Below are 23,708 nucleotides of genomic sequence, written 5' to 3' on the forward strand. Positions count from 1 at the left end.
TTAATTATTCGACAAAGAGTACAAATAAACAAGAAAATCTTATTCCATGGAGTTTGGAAGAATGCAATTCTCTTTTCATCAGAGGGAAGAAGTTGGCAAAATATACAATATATATATATATATATATATATATATATATATATATATATATATATATATAAAATCGCTTTTTTGCCAATTTTATAAGTTATAAATCTCAGCGACTGTTGATCAGAATTTAACAAATAGAAGACTCGTTAGAAAGGTAATGACCTGAATTGTGAAGTGAGCTATATAACATTTGCCCTAAATGTCGCACATGAAGTAGATCATCCATCATCCAGCCATAAAATATTTCAGTCGTAGTCACTTGTTTTCCTAGTTTTGCATATGAATTACAAAATATCTTATATTTCCCCAAAACCTCTCGCCTTGATGGAGAGGAGAAAAAACTTGCTGCTATGTTTTCAAATGAGCTGAACTAACAGCAAGCGGAGATTTGATTCCAAATATTTCTCATATATTATATCTCCCCTCTTTGGTTTTCATATATGAAGTAAATTCCACGGTGTATTAGGATTATTTGATACTGGAGATATTCATAATCATACTCTATTTCTAGCCCACATTGAACACGACCTTGTGTCACATTTTGTTTTCATGGGGAAATGAACAAATATCGAGAGCACACGCGTAGTTTAACCACTCGCAGTGAACACCATTAGTCTTTCACCTTAATATTGTAACCGGACCACAACAGTTATTTGTTGAAAATGCATTATTTACTAAGAATGCAATATTTTCCGTTTCTAAAAGTAAAGATATTTCCAAATGAGACAAACTTTGCAATGTATTTATATTATTGTTTTATAAAAAAAATGGTGACTGATGGGCAGACAGAAAAATATCTCTATTTATATAAGATGTCTACAGAAAACTTTATAATTGTTCTCGATGCGTACAGGAGTTTTTTTTTTATTATAAAGACTTAAGTATCCCATCGATAAACTTATTTATGGAATCAGCTTTCCTTTCAAATATTGAAAACCATGCGATTCTTATGAATTAGAATTGTACAACTTCTTAATCTGGTTTGTTCTATTCTGCTGAAAAATTGAAAAGGAAATGGAATGAGCCAAGAAAACTTGGAATCAACCCATCACCAAAGATCTTGGTGATTTGCATGGAATACATGAAGATCACTCAGCTTGAAGACAGAGATTTCAGATTGCCAGAAAACGCTATTCTCCTGACCAAGGAGAAAAAGTTAATGAAATCGATATGATGAAGATGATGATGATTGCAGCGGTTTTCCTGAATCTTTTTCAAATCCAAACTCACAAGAGGAGCCATGTTAAGGTTTGCAACATTCATAGTGAAAGTGTTTCCACGCATACAGTAAGACTCGAACACAGCATGTGTAATTGTCTACCTGCACCAGCATCCTTTCCATTCCCACTTGACTTGAGGTGACATTCACTCAGAACGGGTTGAACCAACTCCTCTTGTAGAACACACAGCGTGCCAGATGAATGCAGACCACACACGACAGTTCACAGCAGCCGTGATAGTGATGGCCAGGCACTTCTGGTGCCAGCAACGTACACGTAAGACCTGTGGATTAGAGCTAGGTTCGACGTCAGTTTTGATGCTGTGTAATCACTAGGGATATGACAACAGCATATTCTTTCATTGTTTTGACTCTCGAGTGTGTATCCCTTGATAATAGTAATCACGTCAGCAACTGACTTTCCAAGCGGCTTCGCCAACCTTGTAGTGATTTTGGAGCTATTACTTTGTGGATGAACTCTCCTGGGTTGTGGTGTGCAATGTAGCCGAACAGGCAAAATCTTCTCTTTCAAAGCGATTGGTTGAGGGGGAGAGGATCCTGCATCATGGTATGATTTGAGTATTGGAAACAAAATGCACCCCTTGAACTCACTAGAGGTAGTATAGGCAGAATACTTCTAGCCTTAAAACCGTTCACTCCTTTCAGATATATCTACAGAAAATTCCATAGAATTTAATTGGATGAGTCAGTGGTGTGCAGGAGAGGAGCAATGGGGTGATTGCATGAGACATCCAAATTAGGTAAGGAGACGTCTAATAATATTCAAACTATTTCTCTTCCTCCTAATATTTCTCAGTACTAGGACTTATACTTGTGTCTTTGTGGCATACAATCAAGGAGTTATCCGGGGTATTACCATAACATTATCAGACCTATGCACGCCACCAGGATCAATTTTCAAAAAACGATTCTAAATCACTCTCCTATAACACGCATACCTTATACTTGCAGTTTAAATTTCCTGTGTTTCATATTCGTCTGAAGTTAGTTTTTTAAAAAAAATGCGCCATTTTAGTGTTGGTGACATCACAAAAAAGGTATAATTTCAAGACGATTTAAAGAAAGAAACCTTTTTGGCTCTAGTAATAGCTTGTGTTTTAACCTTGTGTCACAGGCATAGAGATGCAACATTGTAGTGACAAGACAGGTGTTCGATCTTACCCGATATTGCAGACCCTATTAGATTGGATACTTATTTTTGGACCCTGTCTAAGAGTGAGAGAATAGTGATAGATGCACCAGACCAGATGTGGCAATACTCCATGCATGGACGAATGGTGGTTTTGTAAGAGATATTCTCAGGTGTGAGTCATTTTCTAGCATGGTAGAGGGCAACAACCTTCTTTGCAGCAGCCTTGGCAATGTCTATAATGCATTTGCTCTGTTAGTCACTGCAGATGACTGAAAGAAGAAAAGTAGAGAAACATAGAAAAAGAAATAGTCGATTATATAAAGGGCAGTTGTTTGTGTACGCATATATTTTTATACCCAGCTAAAAATTAACTGCAAAACAAACACCCACAAAGTAAGTGTATTCTTCGGCGGCATTGTCCTGGATAATTAATATCTAAAATTCAAAAATAAGTATTCATTTTTTGACGGTCAACTATCTGTTATATAAAGAAGAGGTGAATGGTTGATATTACTATTATTATTAGCTCACAAGGAGCTTTCACGCAGGTCTTCAGAGATCTTTCCCTGAAAACAGCCTGCGGTGTTTCCTGGAAGCTGAGTGACAACAAGTCTCCCCAGGTTTCCAGTACTCTACACCTCTTTTGATAACATTTGCAAATAAATTTGTATTATCGCAACAGCTGCTTGCCGTTGATTTCTCGTTGGCAGCGGCTATTGGTATTTGCTGGAATTTGAGTGGCAATAAGCCTACCCAAGGTCCCAGTTCTCTTTGCACTTATTTGGCTGAGGTTTGGTCAGTTCGTCGGTCTTTCCTTCCTCCTTGACTCTACTTGATTATTTGGTCTCGCTTTTTCTTGGGGGGGGGGCAGTGGTGTGGCAATGGAGGGATGGGGGTAGGTTTGGATTAGAGAACTTATAGATATGCGGTTTCAGTGTTCTTGGTTTCATGTAGTGTTTCATGTTTTGCCTTTGCAGCAGTTTGTCTAGTCCGCACTTGTTGCTCCTGTGTTATTAATCTCCACATTTAAGGGTTTTTTTTTTTTTAATATTTCAGCTGTTTTCATTATTGTTGTTCATTGTATTTTTCCAGTCATTCTTTTGATTCCAATTTCTCCCATCCTTTTTTCAAAGTTTTTTGGGATTGTTCCTAGTGCTCCTACTATTATCGGTATTATTTTGATTTTCTTCATCTTTCATATCCCTTTTAGGTCTCTGGCTAGCTCTGTGTATTTGCTCCATTTCTCCTTTTCTTTGATATTCACCCTGTAGTCAGCTGGAACAGCAAAGTCTACGATTTGACAGGATTTTTATTTCTTGTTAATTATTATGACATCCGGTCTTCTTGCTTGGATGGGTTTATCAGTTTGTATGTCTGTGTCCCATAGGACTTTGTGATCCTCGTTTTCAAGTACTGTTGCCGGCTTATATTTATACCACTTGTCTTCGAGATGCAGTTGTTTGCATAATTCCCAGTGTAGTACCCTTCCCACTTGGTAGTTTCTGTTCTTGTATTCCTTTTGGGCGAGTTTGCTGCATTCACTTATTATATGGTTTATCGTCTCGCCTCTTTGTCCACAGAGTCTGCATTTGCTGTTTTCTTATGTTTTATCGATCTTTGCTTTGATGTGGTTGGTTCTTATCGAGTTGTCTTTGGCTGAAGTTATTAGGGAATCAGTTTCTCGGCTTATTGCATCCATGTCCAAGTGTTTTTGTTGTTTTCATCTTTTGTCATCCTTATGAATCTTCTATGTAGTTGTTTCTCTTCCCACTTTTCTTTTCTTGTCTTATCCTTTGTCTCTCTGTTTTCTGTTTTATTGATTTTTTCAGTGTCTCTCGCTGCTATAATTATTCTTTCAATGTTTTGCATTATGTATTTTTCTAGTTCTTTTTTGCTGTCAGTCATACAGTCTTCTATATTAACCAGTCCCCTCCCGCCGACTTTCCTTTTTACATAGTCGGTCAACATCGTCCTTCGGATGTAGTGCTTTGTGCATGGTCGTGAGTTTCTGATCGAGCTGTCTCAATTCTTCTTTAGTCCACCCTATTAATTGTCCAGAGTATCTTACTAGTGATACTGTCCATGTATCTATGCCTTTTATTATGTTTCTACTATATAATTTGGTTTCGAGAAGTTTCCTTGTTCTCCTGAGGTATTCCTTTCCAATTCTCTCTTTCATTTCTGTTGCTTTGATGATGTCTGCTTCCAGTACTCCTAGGTATTTATAGGCGTCTTGTTGCCCTAGTGCTCTCATCTTCGTCTCTAGTTTTCCCTTTCTTATAACTAGTAGTGCCCACTTTTCCATAACGAACTCCATTTGGATATCCTGGCTGAAGATCCTGATGGTATTTATTAATGTCTCTAGTTCATGTTTGGTCCTTGCGAACAGTTTCAGATCGTCCATGTACATCAGGTGGTTCATTTTTTCCTCCGTGTTAGGGAACTTGTATCTGGCTTGGCACTTTCTCAGTATATTGTTCACGGGCATCATGGTTATGATGAACAGTAATGATGATAGTGAATCTCCTTGGAAGATACCTCTTTGTATGTTGATTTCTATTATGTGTTGTCCATCAGCTGTCAGTTCCAGTCTTCATGATCTCAGCGCATTTTCAATCACGTTGATGATCCTGATTGGTATTTTATACATTTTTAAGCATTCTATTATCTATGCTTGAGAGATCCTGTCGTATGCTTTTTTGTAGTCGATCCATGCCATGGCTAAATACAAGCAAGAGGAATGGGCTGAGCAGAAATGAAAAATAAAAAGAAATGGCGGTGACAGATGTAGAATAATGGGGAAGAAGTAAAGAGAAAAAGAGATATTTTTACTTGGGAGATCACTGCTTATCGAGGCTTATAGGCCACTCTAGGATAAGAGTTAAGTGTTGGATATATGGAGAGACAACGTGATCGGTTATGGTGGAACTTTGGTATGGCATATATTATTTTAAAGGATGATCAATAGGAATTTATTTACATTAGATTTGAAGACGACCATAGAAAAGCCTCTCTAAGGACTTTATTATTTATCATAGAACGTTATTTGCCAGTTCCAGTCTTCATGTTCTCAGCGCATTTTCATTCACGTTGATGATCCTGATTGGTATTTCATACATTTTTAAGCATTTAGTTAGTGGGGAAGTAGACACACGGTATTGCATTCTACAGATTGACAGTTCTGGAAAAGAAACTCTGCTCATGGTATTCTTGGTTAGTTCTAGGAACCGATAGGGTGTGAAGGAAGTTGTTGACTATTGTTGCATCCAGGCGAGTATTTGTTGCAAACGTTGTACAGGGAGGGACCATAGATTGGAGCTCAGTCGAGCACCTATCATAAAAGTAACGATAGGGCAGAGACAAACTCGCAACATCTCTTCTGTGAGAAAAGGAAGTAGGGAGGTGAAAGGTCCTCGAAGACGGTTTTGTACCCTTGTTACAGGTAGGAAAGGTTATTCTTAGGAACTCCACCTCAGATGTGTCAGCAACACTTTTTAATCTGTTCTTTTCTTGTTTGTTTTTTTATGCCTATAAGCAATGTCGAGTGGTCTTGCTTGTAAATAATAAAATGAAAAATGAAGCAATATTGAATATTAGAAAAGTTTTTTTCTTTTCTAATATTTAATATTGCTTCATAACAGAATTATGTGTAGACGTACACACACACGCACACACACACGCATGCACGCGCACACACATGCACATGTGCGCGCAAGCAGAAATAAAATATCTTTATTAAAAAAGCAAAATTTTGCTCAGATAGAAAAAAAAATGATTGGTTGGCTAATTTCTATTTTTCTGTTTCTCCTTTTTTTTTGTCAGCAGTTGAAAAGAAAATTTGCTCTGATGACTCGGAGGTACACCATTCCAGTTCCGTCTTGGCAGTTCTTTGTGATATGTGTGTTGGAGAGGAACATGCTGGATACATCGCTGCGCACTCAACTGTTAAATTGGAAATTGTTTGGCGACCTAAAATTCCCGGTCCAACGGAAACAGATTTCCTTCTTACGTTTTCTGACACTCTATCACAACCTGTAAGTACTGTTTATCCGCATTTCTCATCCGCATTGGTTGACATCGACAACAACAACAACAGCGACAAAATGACCTGAAATGTTTATTTGAAATGATTTCCTTTATTGTTTATTGAGTTTTGTTTTTTTATAGAGATTACATAGTTGAACGATAAAATCGCCGCCCTAGAAAAGACATGATTCCATTTCCATTTGATAAAAACCGGTTTTCTTTTTTTTGTTTTTTATTGCAGACCATCTACTAATTGGCCAGTTGTGTACAATTCCCAAGAGCGACAGGAGCCTTCTATCATGTCTGAAAGTGACACAATACTCAACGAGTAAGATCAGAGATGCGCCACTGTACAACTCATGCTTTCTACCGATCCAAGTTATGATAACAGGACCATTGCCAGCACTCTCAAAATGCAAATCCGTATGGTTCAACACTTGAGAGCACAGCTCAATGAAGTACTGGCCATGGTTATAGTTTTTGGTGTGGTTTCAAGTGAGGGCCACATCGCATCTGCAAAGTTACCTTTAAAGTCAACCCCAAAATGTACCTGGATGTTCTGAAGAGTGTGGTGATCCCCTGGTGCAATAAGGTGGCCGCTGGAAGACCCTGGGTATGGCAGCAGGACTCGGTGCTGGCCCACAAGTCCAAAAAGATGCAGGCTTGTCTTCAGAAGGAGTGCTACAACTTTGCACGCTTCTCTCACTGCCCCCCTCCTTCTCGCTCAACCTAAACCCACTGGACTACTTTGTTTGGTCATACGTCGAGAACATCACCAACATGGTCAACCTGATCGTCGCCATCCATCAATTATTTACTGAGCTCCTGTCAGCACTTGTGGAAAAGGCAAGCTCCCAGTTCCAGACCCGTATCGAAGCGGTGATTGAGGCTGAAGGTGATTACATTTAATAGATGTCAGCTCTACTACATAATCAAGTTAACTGAGTTGATTTTTTCAATAAAAGTTTTAAAATACAGCTGTAGCGTTGTTTTCTTTAGGGCAACAAATTTATCGTTCCGCCCTGCATTTAAAAAACTAAAATTGCTAAACTTAAAGAGGCTGTTCTTAGCAAAAAATGTTAAGATTAACTACTATAGTATTAGGAAAAAAAATTTTTTTTATATAATAACGAATGTGTTTATTCAGTTGCCTACACTGTTTGATGTAGGTTGTAAAAAATTGGACAGTGTCGTATTATATAGATTCATTAGACTATTATTCTCATCTTGAGTGTGATTTTCACAATGTTTCGATCGATGTAACCTCTGACCTTCTTTAGGTGTATCATGTCAAACTCGGTAATGTTTCTATCGAAGTTGGAATTTGGAAATAATTTGGAACGGAAACCTTTATTTACTTTATGGGTGTAGAATGGTTTTGTTCCGTCAGCCATAACTGGGTAGAGGTCCTAAATAATTTGCAATTGTATTTTTTCGGTCGCCCACACTGAGAATTGAACCTTCAATCTTCAGGAGAATATCATTTTTACAATTGATTTTTCCCAATACTTTAACCACTGCGCCACGGGTTTTGTGGACAGTGTTAGAGTGGGGAAAGGGAGCAATAAAAAGTTGCTGAAAGTTAACGATCAGCTTATCTTTGAGTGAAGACAGTTAATGTTCAGGAATCCAGCTGATGAAGGCAGGAAAGAGGAAGACCGGGGAGGTCTTTCTTGGTTGCTTTCAGGAAATTCTCTGATAATCGTCCGTGATTCCCAAAGAGGCTAAAGAAAATAATGTGACTTGCGAGCTCATTTATCAGAGTGTAACCAGATTGCCTAAGAGGGACATTTTTTTTTGAGAGAAAAAAATGTCATGATTTATGAAGATATATGAAATAGATTACAAGCTTTTTTTTTTATTTTTCTTGTTTTTGTTGTCAAGGTGATAATGTTACATACCGTTTATGTTTTGAGATATGAACTTGACCTGATTCATTTATGGATGGGGGTACGAAATTACTTGTTTCATTTAATTCCATTGAGGCTCAACTCATGTTTTTCAGTTGTAAGCGCGTCCTTCTTCTTCCCGAGATTCTTATGGATAGCTCTGTTCTTGAAGAGAAGTAGATTCTGAAACTTTTTGGTCTTTCTTTCTTATCAAATATTTGTTGGAATGCATGCACAAGATTCATTGCTCTTTCTACTTCATGTAAAATCGTTCCTTTTTATCTCTCTAAACACTTTCTCCCACCTGAGGCTCTCCTCTATCTCCACAAATCTACTACCAGATAATGCGTGCAGTACTGTTGGAGTACTGAAGGGAGAGTTCCACAAGCCTAGAAAAATATGCTAAAAATACTGAAAAAATATGCTAAAAAATACTGGAAAAATATGCTGGAAAAATATACTGATAAAATATGCTAAAAAATACTGGACAAAAATATGCTGGAAAAATATGCGAAAAAATGCTGGAAAAATATGCGAAAAAATTGCTGGACAAATATGCTAGAAAAATATGCTAAAATATGCTGGAAAAATATGCTAAAAAATGCTGGAAAAATATGCGAAAAATTGCTGGATAAATATGCTAGAAAAATATGCTAAAAAATGCTGGAAAAATATATGCTAAGAAATGGAAAAATGCTGGAAAAGAATATGCTAAGAAATGGAAAAATATGCGAAACATTGCTGGACAAATATGCTAGAAAAATATGCTAAAAAATGCTGGAAAAATATGCTAAAAAATGCTAGAAAAGAATATGCTACGAAATGCTGGACAAATATGCTAAAAAATGCTGGACAAATATGCTAAAAATACTGGACAAATATGCTAGAAAAATAGGCTAATAAATGCTGGAAGAATATGCTAAAAAAAATGCTGGACAAATATGCTAAAAAAAAATACTGGAAAAATAAGTTAAATATGCTAGAAAAATATCGGAAAAATATGCTAAAAATGCTGGAAAAATATGCGAAAAAATTGCTGGACAAATATGCTAAAAAATACTGGAAAAATAAGCTAAAAAATGCTAGACAAATATGCTAAAAAATGCTGGAAGAATATGCTAAAAGATGCTGGAAAATATGCTTGAAAAATATGCTGAAAAATGCTGGACAAATATGCTAAAAATTGCTGGACTGCAAAGTTACCCCATGCTGATATTTTTCGCATATTTATGCGAAAAATTGCTGGAAAAATATGCTAAAAAATGCTGGAAAAATATTTATGCTAAAAATTTATGCCAAAAAATTCTGGAAAAATCTGCTAAAAAATGCTGGAAAAATATGCTAAAAAATTCTGGAAAAATCTGCTAAAAAATGGTGGACAAATATGCTAAAAATGCGGGACAAATAGGCTAGAAAAATATGCTGGAAATATGCTAAAAATGTTGGAAAAATATGCGAACAAATATGCTAGAAAAATGTTGGAAAAATATGCTAAACAAATATGCTAGAAAAATATGCTAAAAAGTACTGAAATACATGCTAAAAAATACTGGACAAATATGCTAGAAAAATATGCTGGAAAATATGCTAAAAAATGCTGGAAAAATATACTAAAAAATGCTGGAAAAATATGCTAGAAATAAAAAAATCTGTAATTTATAAAATGTATAGTCTTTTAAACAAAAGAGATTAAAAAAAATCATTTAAGACACGAAATAATTGTCCGAAAACTGTTTGAAGGAAGAAAGCACAAAAAAATCGGCCACAAATAAAGCAGAAAACACGTCTATTCACTAAGGCAATGTACCATGTTTCAAGTTAATCGCAATTTAATTATATGAACTGTGCTTCGAATTATTTCTGCACCTATACTCCATATATATCATCCAGCGACTACTGACTTGTTACAGATCTTTAAAAAGTGCTCTAGTGAATAACTGATATCGTTATGCAAAAAAGGCTTGTTAAAGAAGCGTACATATGCCTGATAGATTCTTCCCCTGGACAACAGTGATAACAATCTGCTGGTTAGTAATGGCAGAAGTTCTTTGAACTTACTCCATCCATACCTAACTCTTGCAATCACACACACGTAGATTTCTCGCTTGAACAATCGTTGGCTTTCCCCCGAATTTGAGTGGCACTAAGCTTTTTCTGCACCCTTCCAATGAAATTCTAGTTCCATCCCTCGGTCTTTCTATCCTCCCTTACTTTTAATGATGCCATTTATTAGGTTGTCGATAATCTTAATTAAAACCTCTCGCCAAACATAAGTACTTCAGCTAGTTCGCAACAAAACATGAATTTTACGACCACTTAATCCACCTTTTTTATATAAATAAATACGGCACCAATTCTCATTTCAACCTGAATAAAAAAAAAAAAAAAACTCCAGAAAATATTTAAAAAATCACGGAACGAATATGTCATATACCCAAAATCGCGTAAATTGATCAAGTAGTTTTATTTTTAACAAAGAAAAACAAAATTTATGAGTAAGCAAAAGGGGACTGTCTCACATCGCTAGATTAAAAAAAAAACAAGGACAGATAAATACACATTAATTAAAACTTGCGAGATCAGTCTTGTAATGCTAACGATTCCACATTAATCGCTTTAAATCATTTAAAAATGATTTTCTTAAAAAAATATCTATTTGATCAATTTATGTGATTTTTGGAATATGACATTTTCGTAACGGGTACGTACATCATGAATATACTTCTGCAGTTTTTTCTTCTTCTTTTTTAAATTAGGTTGAATTCTAGATAAGAACCAAAAATCTGTTATACAAAGCTGATATAAAGGGGAGAGGGCGAGATTAGAAATCTATTCAGGAAATCTTCATACTGTGCTGAGATATTTGGAGTTAATTTTTCCTTCATAGCACTGCGCATCATTCTCAGCATATATAAGAATATAGGTATTGTTCGAAAAGTGCGAAGCAATGCAAATCAGATGGTAAGTATAAAAATGTATAAAATCTAGGGAGAAAAATCATGGAACGCAACGAGGATTCATAATATTTTCCTCTTTCACGTGTTTTTATATTTGCCATCTGATTTCACATTTATATTGCCTTCGCTAACAATACTTTCTACACACTCATCTAACATATAAAGTTATCCTGTCGGTTTTTTAGAGTCAGACCCAGATACTATTTAATCTGATAAATGAAACTTTGCTCCAACTTAGCCAATTTTATTTTGTCATTGTTGTACCATGTTATCTAATATATAAAGTCATTTTGTCCAATTTTCAAGTCAGACTCAAATAGCATTTAAGCTGATAAATAAAACTTCCCTTTTGATAGCCAGTTTTCATTTGTTATTGCTGTACCATATTATCTAATAAAGTTATCTTGGCGGCTTTTCAAAATCAGACCCAAATAGCATTTTAGCTGAGAAATCAAACTTTACTTCTGACTAGCCAATTTTCATTTGTTATTGTTGTACCATGTTATCTAATATATAAAGTCATTTTGTCGAATTGGCCAGTCAGACTAAAATAGCATTTAAGCTGAAAAATAGAAGTTTGCTTCTGACTAACCAATTTTGATTTGTTATTATTTACCATGTTACTTTTTAAGATAATAACATATTTTGCTACAATTTATTTGGAAAAAATTTCTTAGTTCAGCCTAAATGATCACCTTAAGATATATATCACCAAGTAGAAATAACTTATTACTGATTGAAGAATATAATAGTAGTTGACTACCTTCAAAATGTGCAAACAGGTAAAAATTAAAAACTAAAATGACTTTACATCTTCTCGGGACAAAGCACTTTGTCACGAGGCAGAGGCTCGTGCTCGGTACACCAGCCACGATATGGCCACCCTAACCCTAACCCTAACTCCACGAACAAGATGGATGGTGGCTTTATTGAGAAATATAGGATATTAGCATGAGAAGTTTTCTATGCCGCTAGAGGGAGCCCGCTTTCTTTGCAGAAGACTGGACAGTATCTTTTAAAAGCAGGTCTGACAATCATCTCAGATTTACTCTTTTGCTTGAAATGAATTCGAAAAGAAATCACTCGCTCTCTAAATAAATAAATAAATAAATAAAAATCAAAAGCAACCTGAACGAAAAAGAGTCATATTATATGCAACATAGACTCAATGTTATGCCATCGATTTTCTGAACAGTGTGTATGAGGGAGAGGAGAAGGGAGAGCGAGATTTATTATTATTGCCTTTTGAATATATCATTTTAGTATTCAAAAGATAATAATGATAAATCTCTCTCTCTCTCTCTCTCTCTCTCTCTCTCTCTCTCTCTCTCTCCCTCTCGTATGCATCAGAGCACCTAGTGTCCATTATAAGAGAGAACAAAACCAACAGTTTGGCAGCAATCAATATTTGTTTAAAAATATACTTCGTTTTTATTCATATTTCATATTTATTCTTGACACCCGCCGACCATCGGTTGGAGACAGTTAACGTTGCTTATATGTATGGGAGCACATGTCACAAGTAAATAAATTCCCAATTAGAATGATAACGACAAGTGCTCGATGGAATACTTAAGACAGAAATAACAAGTCGTGAAAATAGGATTGGACAAATGAAATAAATTTACGTAAGAACGTTTCCTCTCATTGCATTATATCGCCCCCTTTAATGAGGCCAATGAATGTGGTTTGTTTTTCTTCCTTAAGGTGAAGATTGATTTTTCGTATTATTAAGATTCTTCGTAATACTGTTTCCTTTTTGAGTGTTATTTTCACAACCTTTCGGTCGATGTAACTGTTAAGTTTGCAGGTTGAAACAAGTAACGTAGAAAGCAATACAAAGGACGACTCAACAAACAAAGGGAGAAACATATCTGCTCTCGGCGGCTTCTGGTGAACACACACTCAGACTAACTGAGTCTTACTATTTATGTGTAATTACTATACACATATGCAAATGAATGTGTGTCACCACAACAGTAATCTACTACCTTCTTCTTGTTGAACTTGGGAATCTTTCTGTCGAAATCGGCAATCTGCACAGACTTTTGAACCCTGTTGAAATGTTTTTGATTACTTTAAAGGGTATGGCCCCAATGATTCCGACGATCTTACTTATAACTTACGGTTAGGACAATCAACCAATCAGAAGCCTTCAAATTTATTATAAAAATATCAAATTTTGGATTCAATTCAGTTCGCTGTCAACCTCTGTCTTGAAACGACTGAATCGTGACTGCATTGATTCTTCACCGCCATCTTTGTTACTAAGAATTACTCAACACTCGAGATCGGGACTGCATTGATTCTTCACGAATTTGATTTACTACCGCCATCTTTGTTTAACATAATGTCTCATACTTAACAAACCCTTTAACCCTTTATTTGATTTACGGTGTTAGCATGCTATAATTCCGTCAGCCATGACTGGGTAGGAGTTTTAAGTAATTCACAATTGTATTTTGAGTGTTGCCCGCACTGAAGATTGAACCTTCAACTTACACTGAATTTACCAAGTACTTTATCCACTACACCATGGATCCTTGCAATGGAAAGATTCCCAAGTTTGACAAGATACACCTGAAGAAGGTCGAAGGACGGAAATGTTCTGAAAATAACACTCAAGATAAGAACAGTAGTCTGAAAAATTCGAATAATGCAGGTTGACATGGTTCTCTAGTTTCTCTGCTGGTGCAGTAAGAAAATGTTCATATATGAAAAAGATGACCCAAATTTATATTTTACAAATAGGACTATCCAGTGTTGCTCGGAATCATACAAAACATAATAGAAAGTTGCTTTCTCCTGGGCAACAATGTGTTTAAATATACCCATTACATCTAGGATATTGATCATTTACGAAATGCAAGACTGTATCAATATTATTGTTCCAGGGCAACACCGAGTACCTTTGCCTACATCCTATCTACTCTCTCAAAATAATCTGAAGAGAAATAGTGTTGATAAGGACAATAGTCTTAAAAGAACCTGAAAAGATGTTAAATAAAATTTGGAGAATCAGTGTTTCTCAAAATTTTGAAGAATGACTCAATAGTTTCTTTCTAAATAATTACATAAATATATGATTCTCCAAGAGAATAACCAAAACAATACAAACATTCACATCTCATCTCAAAAATTAAGAATTGCACATGAAAAAGTTGTTTTAAATGTCAAACCCCCTGATGACATCTGTTCCAGTTGTCCATGAGGCAACATTTACCCGGAATGGATTAAGTTGGCTCCTCCCATAGAACATACAGCATTCTGGAATAAACACAGATCATGCATGATAGTCTATAGAGACAGAGATAGTGATGGGCAACCAGTCCCTAGACCAACATCAAGCACTTGAGACTTGTGGACCGGAGCAGGCTAGGGTTCAACGTCTGCTTTGATAGTGTGCAACCATATCTCCAGTTGGTCTCCTAGGTCTCTTTGCCAACCTTGGATTTGCTCTTACTTCATAGATGACTTTGGTTGCAGCACACAGCATAGTCAAACCATCAAAGTCTCCTAAAGGAGATTGGTTGAAGGGGGTGATCCTACAGTGCATCCTTGGTGACAAAATGATGCTAGCAGACCCGCAGATTTCAGTGTAGGCATTAATGGTTGAACGCTTCTAGCTTTTTGAAAGCCACAGTGCTTATTGGTCAGGTTTCACAAGGATGGTCCAAACAAGTACTTGATAGATCCGAACTGCTCCAATTAACCTACAAAAATGAATTGTTTTTATTTCAAATATTATTTTTAGACAACACTAAATAAGAACATAATAACTTTATGCCTTGTGTATTTTTTTTTTTTTTTAACTTTTAGCTGAATACGCACAACTTTCCTTTTTATAATCGATTCAACTTAATTGTAAATATGTTCATTCTTCTTGTTATATGCAGTTAAATAGTAGGAGAAACTAGACTCTAAAGCCTTGGTAACGCACCTAATCTAAGAGGAGTGTGACGATACGTCTCGGTTGGAAAATCCCAAAAGGGGAATTTGTCCCCGAAACGTAAGTAAAATATATATATATATATATATATATATATATATATATATATATATATATATATATATATATATATATATATATATATATATATATATATATATATAAATGATGTACGTGCCGGTTGTGAAATTGTTACAACCCAGTAGCACTCATCCAGATTCTGGACAGTATTTTCATCGTGGAATGTTCTTATATAAGATTCACGGTTGAGGAAATACCAGGCAATAAGTAACAGAACAACACGGATATATATATATATATATATATATATATATATATATATATATATATATATATATTATACGCATGTCATTTATTGAGCGTTAAAAATTAAAAAATCAAGGCAGGATATTAAAAGAAAAATAATAATGAGAAAACATGCAGGCAGTGTCCAACGGGTCATAAATGGGTGGGGGGCAACACTAAAGAAAATTGTTCAAATGAATATAGCCTCTTTTCCTTCCTTTTCTTTGTATCCCTTTTTTTCGCTTGGAAAATGATTGAGTTATGGTGAGGCAGTAGAAATCTTTCAAAATAAAAATAAAAACAGTTCAGTTCAAGTCGACATTCGTGAGATGGGGGGGGGTATTGAATAGTATTTATCTGCGAAGACGTGGATTCAACCGATGATTAGGTATCCGACAAAATGCCATATTCGGATGTTATAAAGTGAGGCAGTTCCATTTCGCCGACACACGAGTCATCGTCCTTCAGAGTTCGCTTGTTCACTCGTCTTCCATCATACTTCTTTCTTGCTGGTTTTCTCAACCACCGACGTTCGGTCGAATCTTTCCCATGTTTTGAACCAAGGTGATTTCGCAGTTCTGATGAATTCCCTTTTTGGCCCCATGGATACGGTTCAGTTGAGAGAAACGCCATTTCACCGCGTAAGTCGCGTTGGTGCTGCTCAACGCGTCCTTTCCACTCGAGGATATATTTCCTTCCGATAGTTTGGAGCCATTTTATTTCTCTGTATTCCTTTTTCGGCCCCGGCAATGAGGATTAAATCGAGTGAATTTCCAAGCTGAGTCATGTTGGCTGGTGTCTGTCACATTTTTATTATCGACATTCGTTTGACGATGTGATCAGCTACATCTCGTTTTAAAAAAGTGCCTTTTGTTTTCCACGCCATTTCCGCCAAAATGATTTTTCTTTTTTTCTTCTTTTGCCCGCGCGCTGCTTCGTTTGGGGTCGAGGTGGGGTGTCCGGATGGATTCTCGTCGTGACCTTCGCACGTGTTTTTTGACGAATGACTTGGTGAGAGGATGGGGGTGGGGTGTCTATCTCGCTTCATTCTATGGGTAGACGCGTGGATACTTGGCTGTCGCATGTCTTGATAGCAATGGAGTGGTGTGAGGGGGGTATCTGGTTGATAGATATTCAAACTGAATTTAAAGAGAGAGAGAGGGGGGGGGGATGGTCACTTCTGCATTATGCTCGATTTTCCCGTGACAGGAGGAAAACCCTTAAATGACACCAGTTGAGATTGTTCTGGGAATTTACCATTATTATTGTAGCAATACGGGTATCTAAAAAATAATTGAAAATCGGAAAATTACACGAGTTAAATTTGAAAAAAAAAACAAAAAAAAACAATGAAAAATCCTTTAGAATGTAAGAATAAAATTTGAGCTATGTGTACAGAAAGCTGCGCCATGGGAAGAAGTCTGAAATGACATGTGAGCTAATTGAGTTTTGTCGCCTCTCAGAAAGCTCTGCCGGACCATTGAAGTCTCCTCTTTCAAAGAGATTGACCGATGGAGATGATCCTGCGGTGTGTCCTTGGAGATCAAATGGTGCTTTTAGGTGTAATATTGTCGTGATTTAAGAGAATAGGCCATGGAAGGAAACAAGCTTGTTTAAGATTTTTTTTTCACTTTTCATTATTTTTTTTATTATTATTATGCGTTGCTGCAGCAAGAGAGGTAGATAGAAATTTCGCCATTTTTTTAAAAGTCAAAATAGAGGTATTGATTAAAATCATACGGCATAATCACGTTGACACGCCATTTCCCGCTAGATCACTCAAATTAAGCAACGTTGAACCTGGTCAGTGCCAAATGTGTGACCATTTGGGACTTCCATGCGCTGTATGTGCTCTCTGCTTATCTCGGCATTGTTTCCAGTCATCCTGGACTTTTCATTCCCACTGGACTCAAACAGTGCCGATTCAGGGGAGATGTGATTGGCGATTGCGCAACCCTTGCTTCACACCTATACGCACAGCTTTCCTTACAGGGAGTATCCTTTGTCTTTCGAGACTAAATGAAAGCATCAGTTAAAAATACAAAATAAAAGGTACAAATATTTTTCAGGTGTGTCCATTCAGTCTGCATGTTTAAGGATTAAAATCCATAACAAAGAATGAATAAAAATTCCATTTCAAATGTAAGCATCACAAATTCTTCAAAAAATCTTATTGGATGACTGACGAACACCAGCCACTTCTGATGATTGGGTATTTTCTCACAAGACGTTATGCTTAAGAATTAAATGAAATACCAAAATGGTTAGAGAGAGGGATAGAGAGAGGACTAGAGATATAGAAAGAGAAAGATGTATCGTTAATACTTAACGTTTATCAGGCTTTATCAAGCTTTAGAAAATCGAGGGTAAATAATGTTTTGTTTTTTTAGGCATGCTCATATATTTATGAGTTGTTTTATTTACTTTTGGTGGTCGTTCGGTCTGTCACACTTTTGGTGGTCGTTCGGTCTGTCACACTTAAGTTATTTTGTAATGAATATTTTAACAACAAATAGATCAAACTTCGGTCGATATTTGGTCTGTTAGTTGATATAATAGACCTAAATTTGTTCTTAACATGGGATGGATTCACTTCAGTTTTAAGTTATTTTTAAGAAAATGTGGAGTTCGCTGGTTTGTTATGCTTACGTCGAGGTACATTCAATAAGTTTCCATACTTTTTCATATTGACATTTTTATTGATAGTATACGGATGAAATTCTAGTCTCCTTCAAAGTAATCTTCTCCGGCTGCAATACACTTGTACCATTCCACCAATTTCTGGAAAGCTCCATGGAAGTATTCTTGTGTGTGTGTGTGTGTGTGTGTGCGTGTGTGTGTGTGTGTGTGTGTGTGTGTGTGTAACCCTCGTTACAGCTTCTTTTATCTCTCAAGTTGTCTCATAAGGACAGCCTTTAAGGTTTTCCATGAGCTTAGGGAATCACTAAAAGTCACAGGCAGCAAAGCTTGGAATATAGGGAGGGTCAGGAACTCCGTTGATACCCATTTCGGTAAAATAGTCTGTTACAAGAATAGAGTTGTAGACTGGTGCATTCGCACAAATCTTCCGCATCCTCACAAATAATTTGTATGTACCGTTCCCACACTGACATCAATCTGTGCACTTATTGTCTCTATAGACACACAACGGTCCTTATCCATGAAATTCTTTATTTGGTCAATCAACTTTGGTGTTCTGACTTCCTTAAACCACAAACATTCTCATCATCCGTAACAGACTCCCTCCCTTCCTTGAATCTCTTATGCCACTCAAAAACTGATGCTCGATTAATGCAAAATTGTTCCAAACGCAGTCTAAAGCATTCCATACGTTCTTGTGGTATTTTTTTTCAAGTTTAATACGAAATTTTATTGCATATCGTTCTTCTAAAGTGTCCTCATGTCGAGAGTGCATCTTTGAAATTCACCAGCTGTGATGATTAGGCTTAAGTAGGATGTATTCCAATTCCTGCTGTAGCTGTTCCTCTAACCTGAAATCATAAAAAATTGGTCAGTCATCTCATAAGATATATAGCAATAACATACTGAATTTTCAAGAGTCTATGATAATTTTAATGTCTGTACAAAAATGTGTGGAAACTTATTTAAAGTACTTTAAGTAGGTTTTCCAGGTAGGTTACTTTGGCAGGTGAGTTGATTGGGTTTGGTCGCTTTTCCTTTTTTTTTTTTATACAAGGCCCGGAAGCCACTCAGGATAAGGGTTATTGCAAGTACAGTACGTTAGTGTGGAGATTTGATGAAGTGTTTACTTAAGGGGGCGGTGCGTTAGAAATTTGTTAACGTTGGACTTAAAGACATCCAAGTTGTAGTCCGGTGGGAAGCAGGCAGACGGAACAGAGTTCCACAGGCGTGCAGTTCTAAGAAAGAAGCTTTGTTCATGGAATCCACGTTTTGATTTAGGCACAGATAAAGAGTGGGGGAAATTTTTCACAGTGGATTCAGCTAGACGGGTGTTTTTCGTGAAAGATTGGCGAGGGGGGACCAGAGATTGGAGTTCAGACGAGCACTTGCCATGGAAATAACGATAAAACAAGGATAGGCTCACAACGTCTCTTCTGTGGGAGAGAGGTTGCAGGGTAGAGAAAAGGGCATCCCCCACTAAGCCACAAAGTCTATTCTGTACTCTGTCAAGGCAGGATAGGCTGATATGGCAGCAGTATGCCCAGATATGGCAGCAGTATTCCATCCTTGGACGTGCTTGGCTTTTATATAGATATAAAACTCTTTAGTTTTCTTTACATGAATGGGGATGACATAAAACCGATACGTAACACTGCAGTGTCTTAAGAGATATGGCAGCTGATTCTGTCGAAAAAGTGGGTTACGGACAAACTTTGTGGATCGAAGGACACCCTAAATTATTCAACAGATGTGGCAGATCTCCATCTTGCAACTTTATCATTAAAGACAACTGATGTCATTTTTCGAGCTCACCTCCTCCCCTTAACCATACTAATAAACCCTCTGCATTTGGAAAACTACACTTGAAAAGTATATAACAGCTAGGTAATAGGTAATAGTTCTCAAAATTTTGATTTAAAACGATTTACTAGAACCTCAAAATAATGTGATTTCAAAATGCTGAACAGCTTTTAACATCTATCCACGCACTGTTTAGAAAATATTAAGAATTGAATGAATTTCAAAATAATGTGATTTCAAAATGCTGAACAGCTTTTAACATCTATCCACGCACTGTTTAGAAAATATTAAGAATTGAATGAATTTCAAAATAATGTGATTTCAAAATGCTGAACAGCTTTTAACATCTATCCACGCACTGTTTAGAAAATATTAAGAATTGAATGAATTTCAAAATAATGGTAAAATAATGAATTTACAAAGTCGTTTCCAGTGTTTCTTTGGTAAAATATTTAGAATATGATTTTTGTGGTCTGGTGAGAATGTGGTGCAATGAGGAAAAAGCGTTCAAAAATCAAATTTATCTCTTTTCACTACCAACGCTCTGATCCCCACTTAGCCCCAATTGAAATGAATAACTTTTGTTTCGAAGAAGCACTCTAATTTGACAAGCTTCTGAGACTGATCTTCACTCCTGATCTGAAATGGAAGGTTTACATCAGATCTGTTATCGAGATCGCTGGGAAAATTGTAGGATCATTCTATCGATTTAGAAGGTATTTCATTCCTGACGCAGTCCTCTACTTGTATAAGAGCTAAATACATCTTAAAATGGAGTGCTATTGCCACATTCGAAAAGGTGCTGCTCAGAGCATCCTTCTCTACTGTGACAGAGTACAAAATCGACTTTGAAATCTAGTGGATGATGTCCCCTTCTCCTCCCTACTACCACTTTCTCACAGAACAGACATTGCTAGGCTTTATCAATTCTATCGTTATTTCCATAAAAAGTGCTCGACTGAGCTCCAATCTATGCCTCCCTCCGTAAAACATTTACAATAAAAACTTGTAAAGTTATAACCATTGTCAATAATTTTCATTTCTCTCTCTCTCTCTCTCTCTCTCTCTCTCTCTCTCTCTCTCTCTCTCTCTCTCTCTCTCTCTCTCTCTGACTATAACTAAACGAAGCTTCTATGTGCAAAAGTTTTTTCCTAAAACTACTCATCTGTAGAACACAATAACACGAGAATGCTTCCCAGCTAACTACAATATGCCCGTTTTCAAGTCCAATGTAAACAAATTCTTGTTTAGCCGTCTTTTTAAATAATAAGTTTACTCAATTTCAACCACCATTACCAATCATCACAGTGTTATCCTACAGTCTATTGTAATAAACTAGAAACCTAGGTGTGTCAAGATCGAATCAAGTTCGTTCCGCAGAAATACTTTCATTATAAGAGTAATGATCACGTTGTTAGATCATTCATAGACATTTATGCAGATAACACTGCAATCTATGGCAACACTTCAAATGCCGGAGATAACCAAGATTTCTCTGAGTTTCTCTCCCTTGATCTTGAGCATACGGTGCAATGGGGGAAAAGGTGGCTGGTTAATTTTAATGCATCTAAAACCAAGCTTTTCTCTTTCCACCATCAACGCTCTGACCCCCATCTGGCCCCAATTGAAATGAACAGCTTTCATCTTGAGGACGCTCCATGTTTAGGCAAGCTTCTTCTCCTGATCTGAAATAGAGCGCATACATCAAATTCGTTGGCAAGGTCGTCCTAAGATGGAGTATTTTTGCCACATCTGGAGAGGAACTGCTCACAATACCCTATCCTGCCTTGACAGAATTCAAAACCAATTTCATAATCTAATAAGTGATGCTCTTTTCTCTTTTCTGCAACCTCTTTCCTACAGAAAAAATATTGTCAGCCTGTCACTGCACTATCGTTATTTTCATGGCAAGTGTTCGACTGAGCTTCAATCTATAATCTCCCCTGGCCAATCTTTCGCAAAACAAAAAAACACTTGTTTACCTAAAACCACGCTAAAAAATTTCCCACACTCTCTATCGGTGCCTAAATGTGGATTCCATGAACAAAACTTTTTTTCTAGAACTGCCCACCTGCAGAACTCTGTTTTGCTGATCAGCTTTCCATCTGACTACAATATTGTCGTTTCCAAGTCCAATATAAACAAACTCTTATTGAACCGTCCTCTTAAAATAATCTATACTAAATTTTTACCAACAACGATTACTACGCTATTGTCCCAATGACTACTGTACATACATTAACTCTTATCCCCGAGTGGCCTCTGGACCTTGATATGTGGTGACCCATTTGTAAAAAAAAAAAACAAAAAAAAAAACACCTGATCTTGTGCCTGACCTCCTGGCGAGGAGCTAAATGAATACACGATGGGATTTTATGAAATACATGTGAAAGAGAAAGACATGTTTTCTGTGAAGTTTTCTGCCTCGAACTGTTCACATATTTTGCCTTTCAATTTTAAATCTTCATTAGAAACGTTTTGACATATCGTTTTTGAAATATGGCATCGGATATTTCCGATTGGATTTAAGTATGGAATTTAGCCAGTCCAGAAGATTAATTGGAAGTGGTTGTCATTCAAGCCTACTTTTTGTTTTTGATTTAGTAGACAGATGCGTTATCTTCTTGAACGATGAGATTTGCTCGTGCATCTGCAGTTAACAGTTTCTCATCACTTGCCAGCAGCTGCCTCTCTAGAATATTAATGGATTCCTTAACGTTTATTGCCTTGTCGAATCGAATGAGTCTGGCAATGTAAGATGAAAGAGATGCATTTCCTCGGTGAACAATCGTTGTCTTATTTGAATTATTCGGACTGTTCTTGAGTGTTATTTCGGCCGACGTAACCTCCAACCTTCTTCAGATGTATCTTGTTGAACTCAGGAATCTGCATGGAATTTCGAATGGAACCTTTTATTTAATCAATGTTTTGAGTAAGATGTCTTGAGTAATTCGCAATTGTATTCTGAATATCGCCCACGCTAAGGATTGAACCCCCAACCGCCAAAAGAATGTAATTTACAACTTAATTTTACCTAGCATTTTATCCGTTATGCCACAGGTTCTTGCTAACAATTTTAGAATAAATTTTAGGAGGTTTAAGCCTGTTTTGTTTTTAGATGTCTTACTACTTATAACTACAGATTACTATATATATATATTAGTGATGGCACGATTCCAATATTTTTCCCGATTCCGATTCTTTATAAATCTCTAAATATTTAACTATAGAGTTGTTATTTTTTCCTGGTTACTGTAAAAACCACTTGATAAATACCCAGATATTTTCTCAAATGTAAAATAATAATAAAAAAACACTCGTTGGAGATAATCTGCAGATTTTAGTTTTACTGGTTGTTTAAAATCAACAAATATTTATTTTTTAATATTACCAGCAGTGGAAGCTTTTGTTTTAAATAAAATCAAATAAAAAAACAGACAACAGAATCGTTTTTTGGCATCAGAAAATTAGGAATCATTTTTCCAATTCTGATACCCCAAAAGATCCGATTTTTCCGATTCCCAATTCTGATTCCGCTCAATCGTCCCAACACTAATATATATATATATATATATATATATATATATATATATATATATATATATATATATGATGAAAATAATGGAAATAGTATTCCGACAAAATAGAGAAATAATTTTATTTATATATATATATA

General features: G+C 36.2%; 1 protein-coding gene across 3 annotated transcripts in view; it reads left to right on the forward strand.

The window, feature by feature from the left end:
* LOC145261207 (cilia- and flagella-associated protein 74-like) overlaps nt 1-23,708 on the forward strand; it is a 2,330,915-nt gene that overhangs the window by 519,521 nt on the left and 1,787,686 nt on the right. For 2 of the 3 annotated variants that reach the window (XM_080119545.1, XM_080119548.1), the window contains exon 22: nt 6,285-6,496. In XM_080119545.1, coding sequence (XP_079975671.1) covers nt 6,285-6,496 — 212 coding nt within the window. The remainder of the gene's footprint in view (nt 1-6,284; nt 6,497-23,708) is intronic. The other variant, XM_080119547.1, reaches the window with a different exon arrangement.

Source organism: Euprymna scolopes, chromosome 37 (genome assembly GCF_053919585.1).
Source record: "Euprymna scolopes isolate OS-2025 chromosome 37, ASM5391958v1, whole genome shotgun sequence".
In the NCBI taxonomy this organism is placed as follows: domain Eukaryota; kingdom Metazoa; phylum Mollusca; class Cephalopoda; order Sepiida; family Sepiolidae; genus Euprymna; species Euprymna scolopes.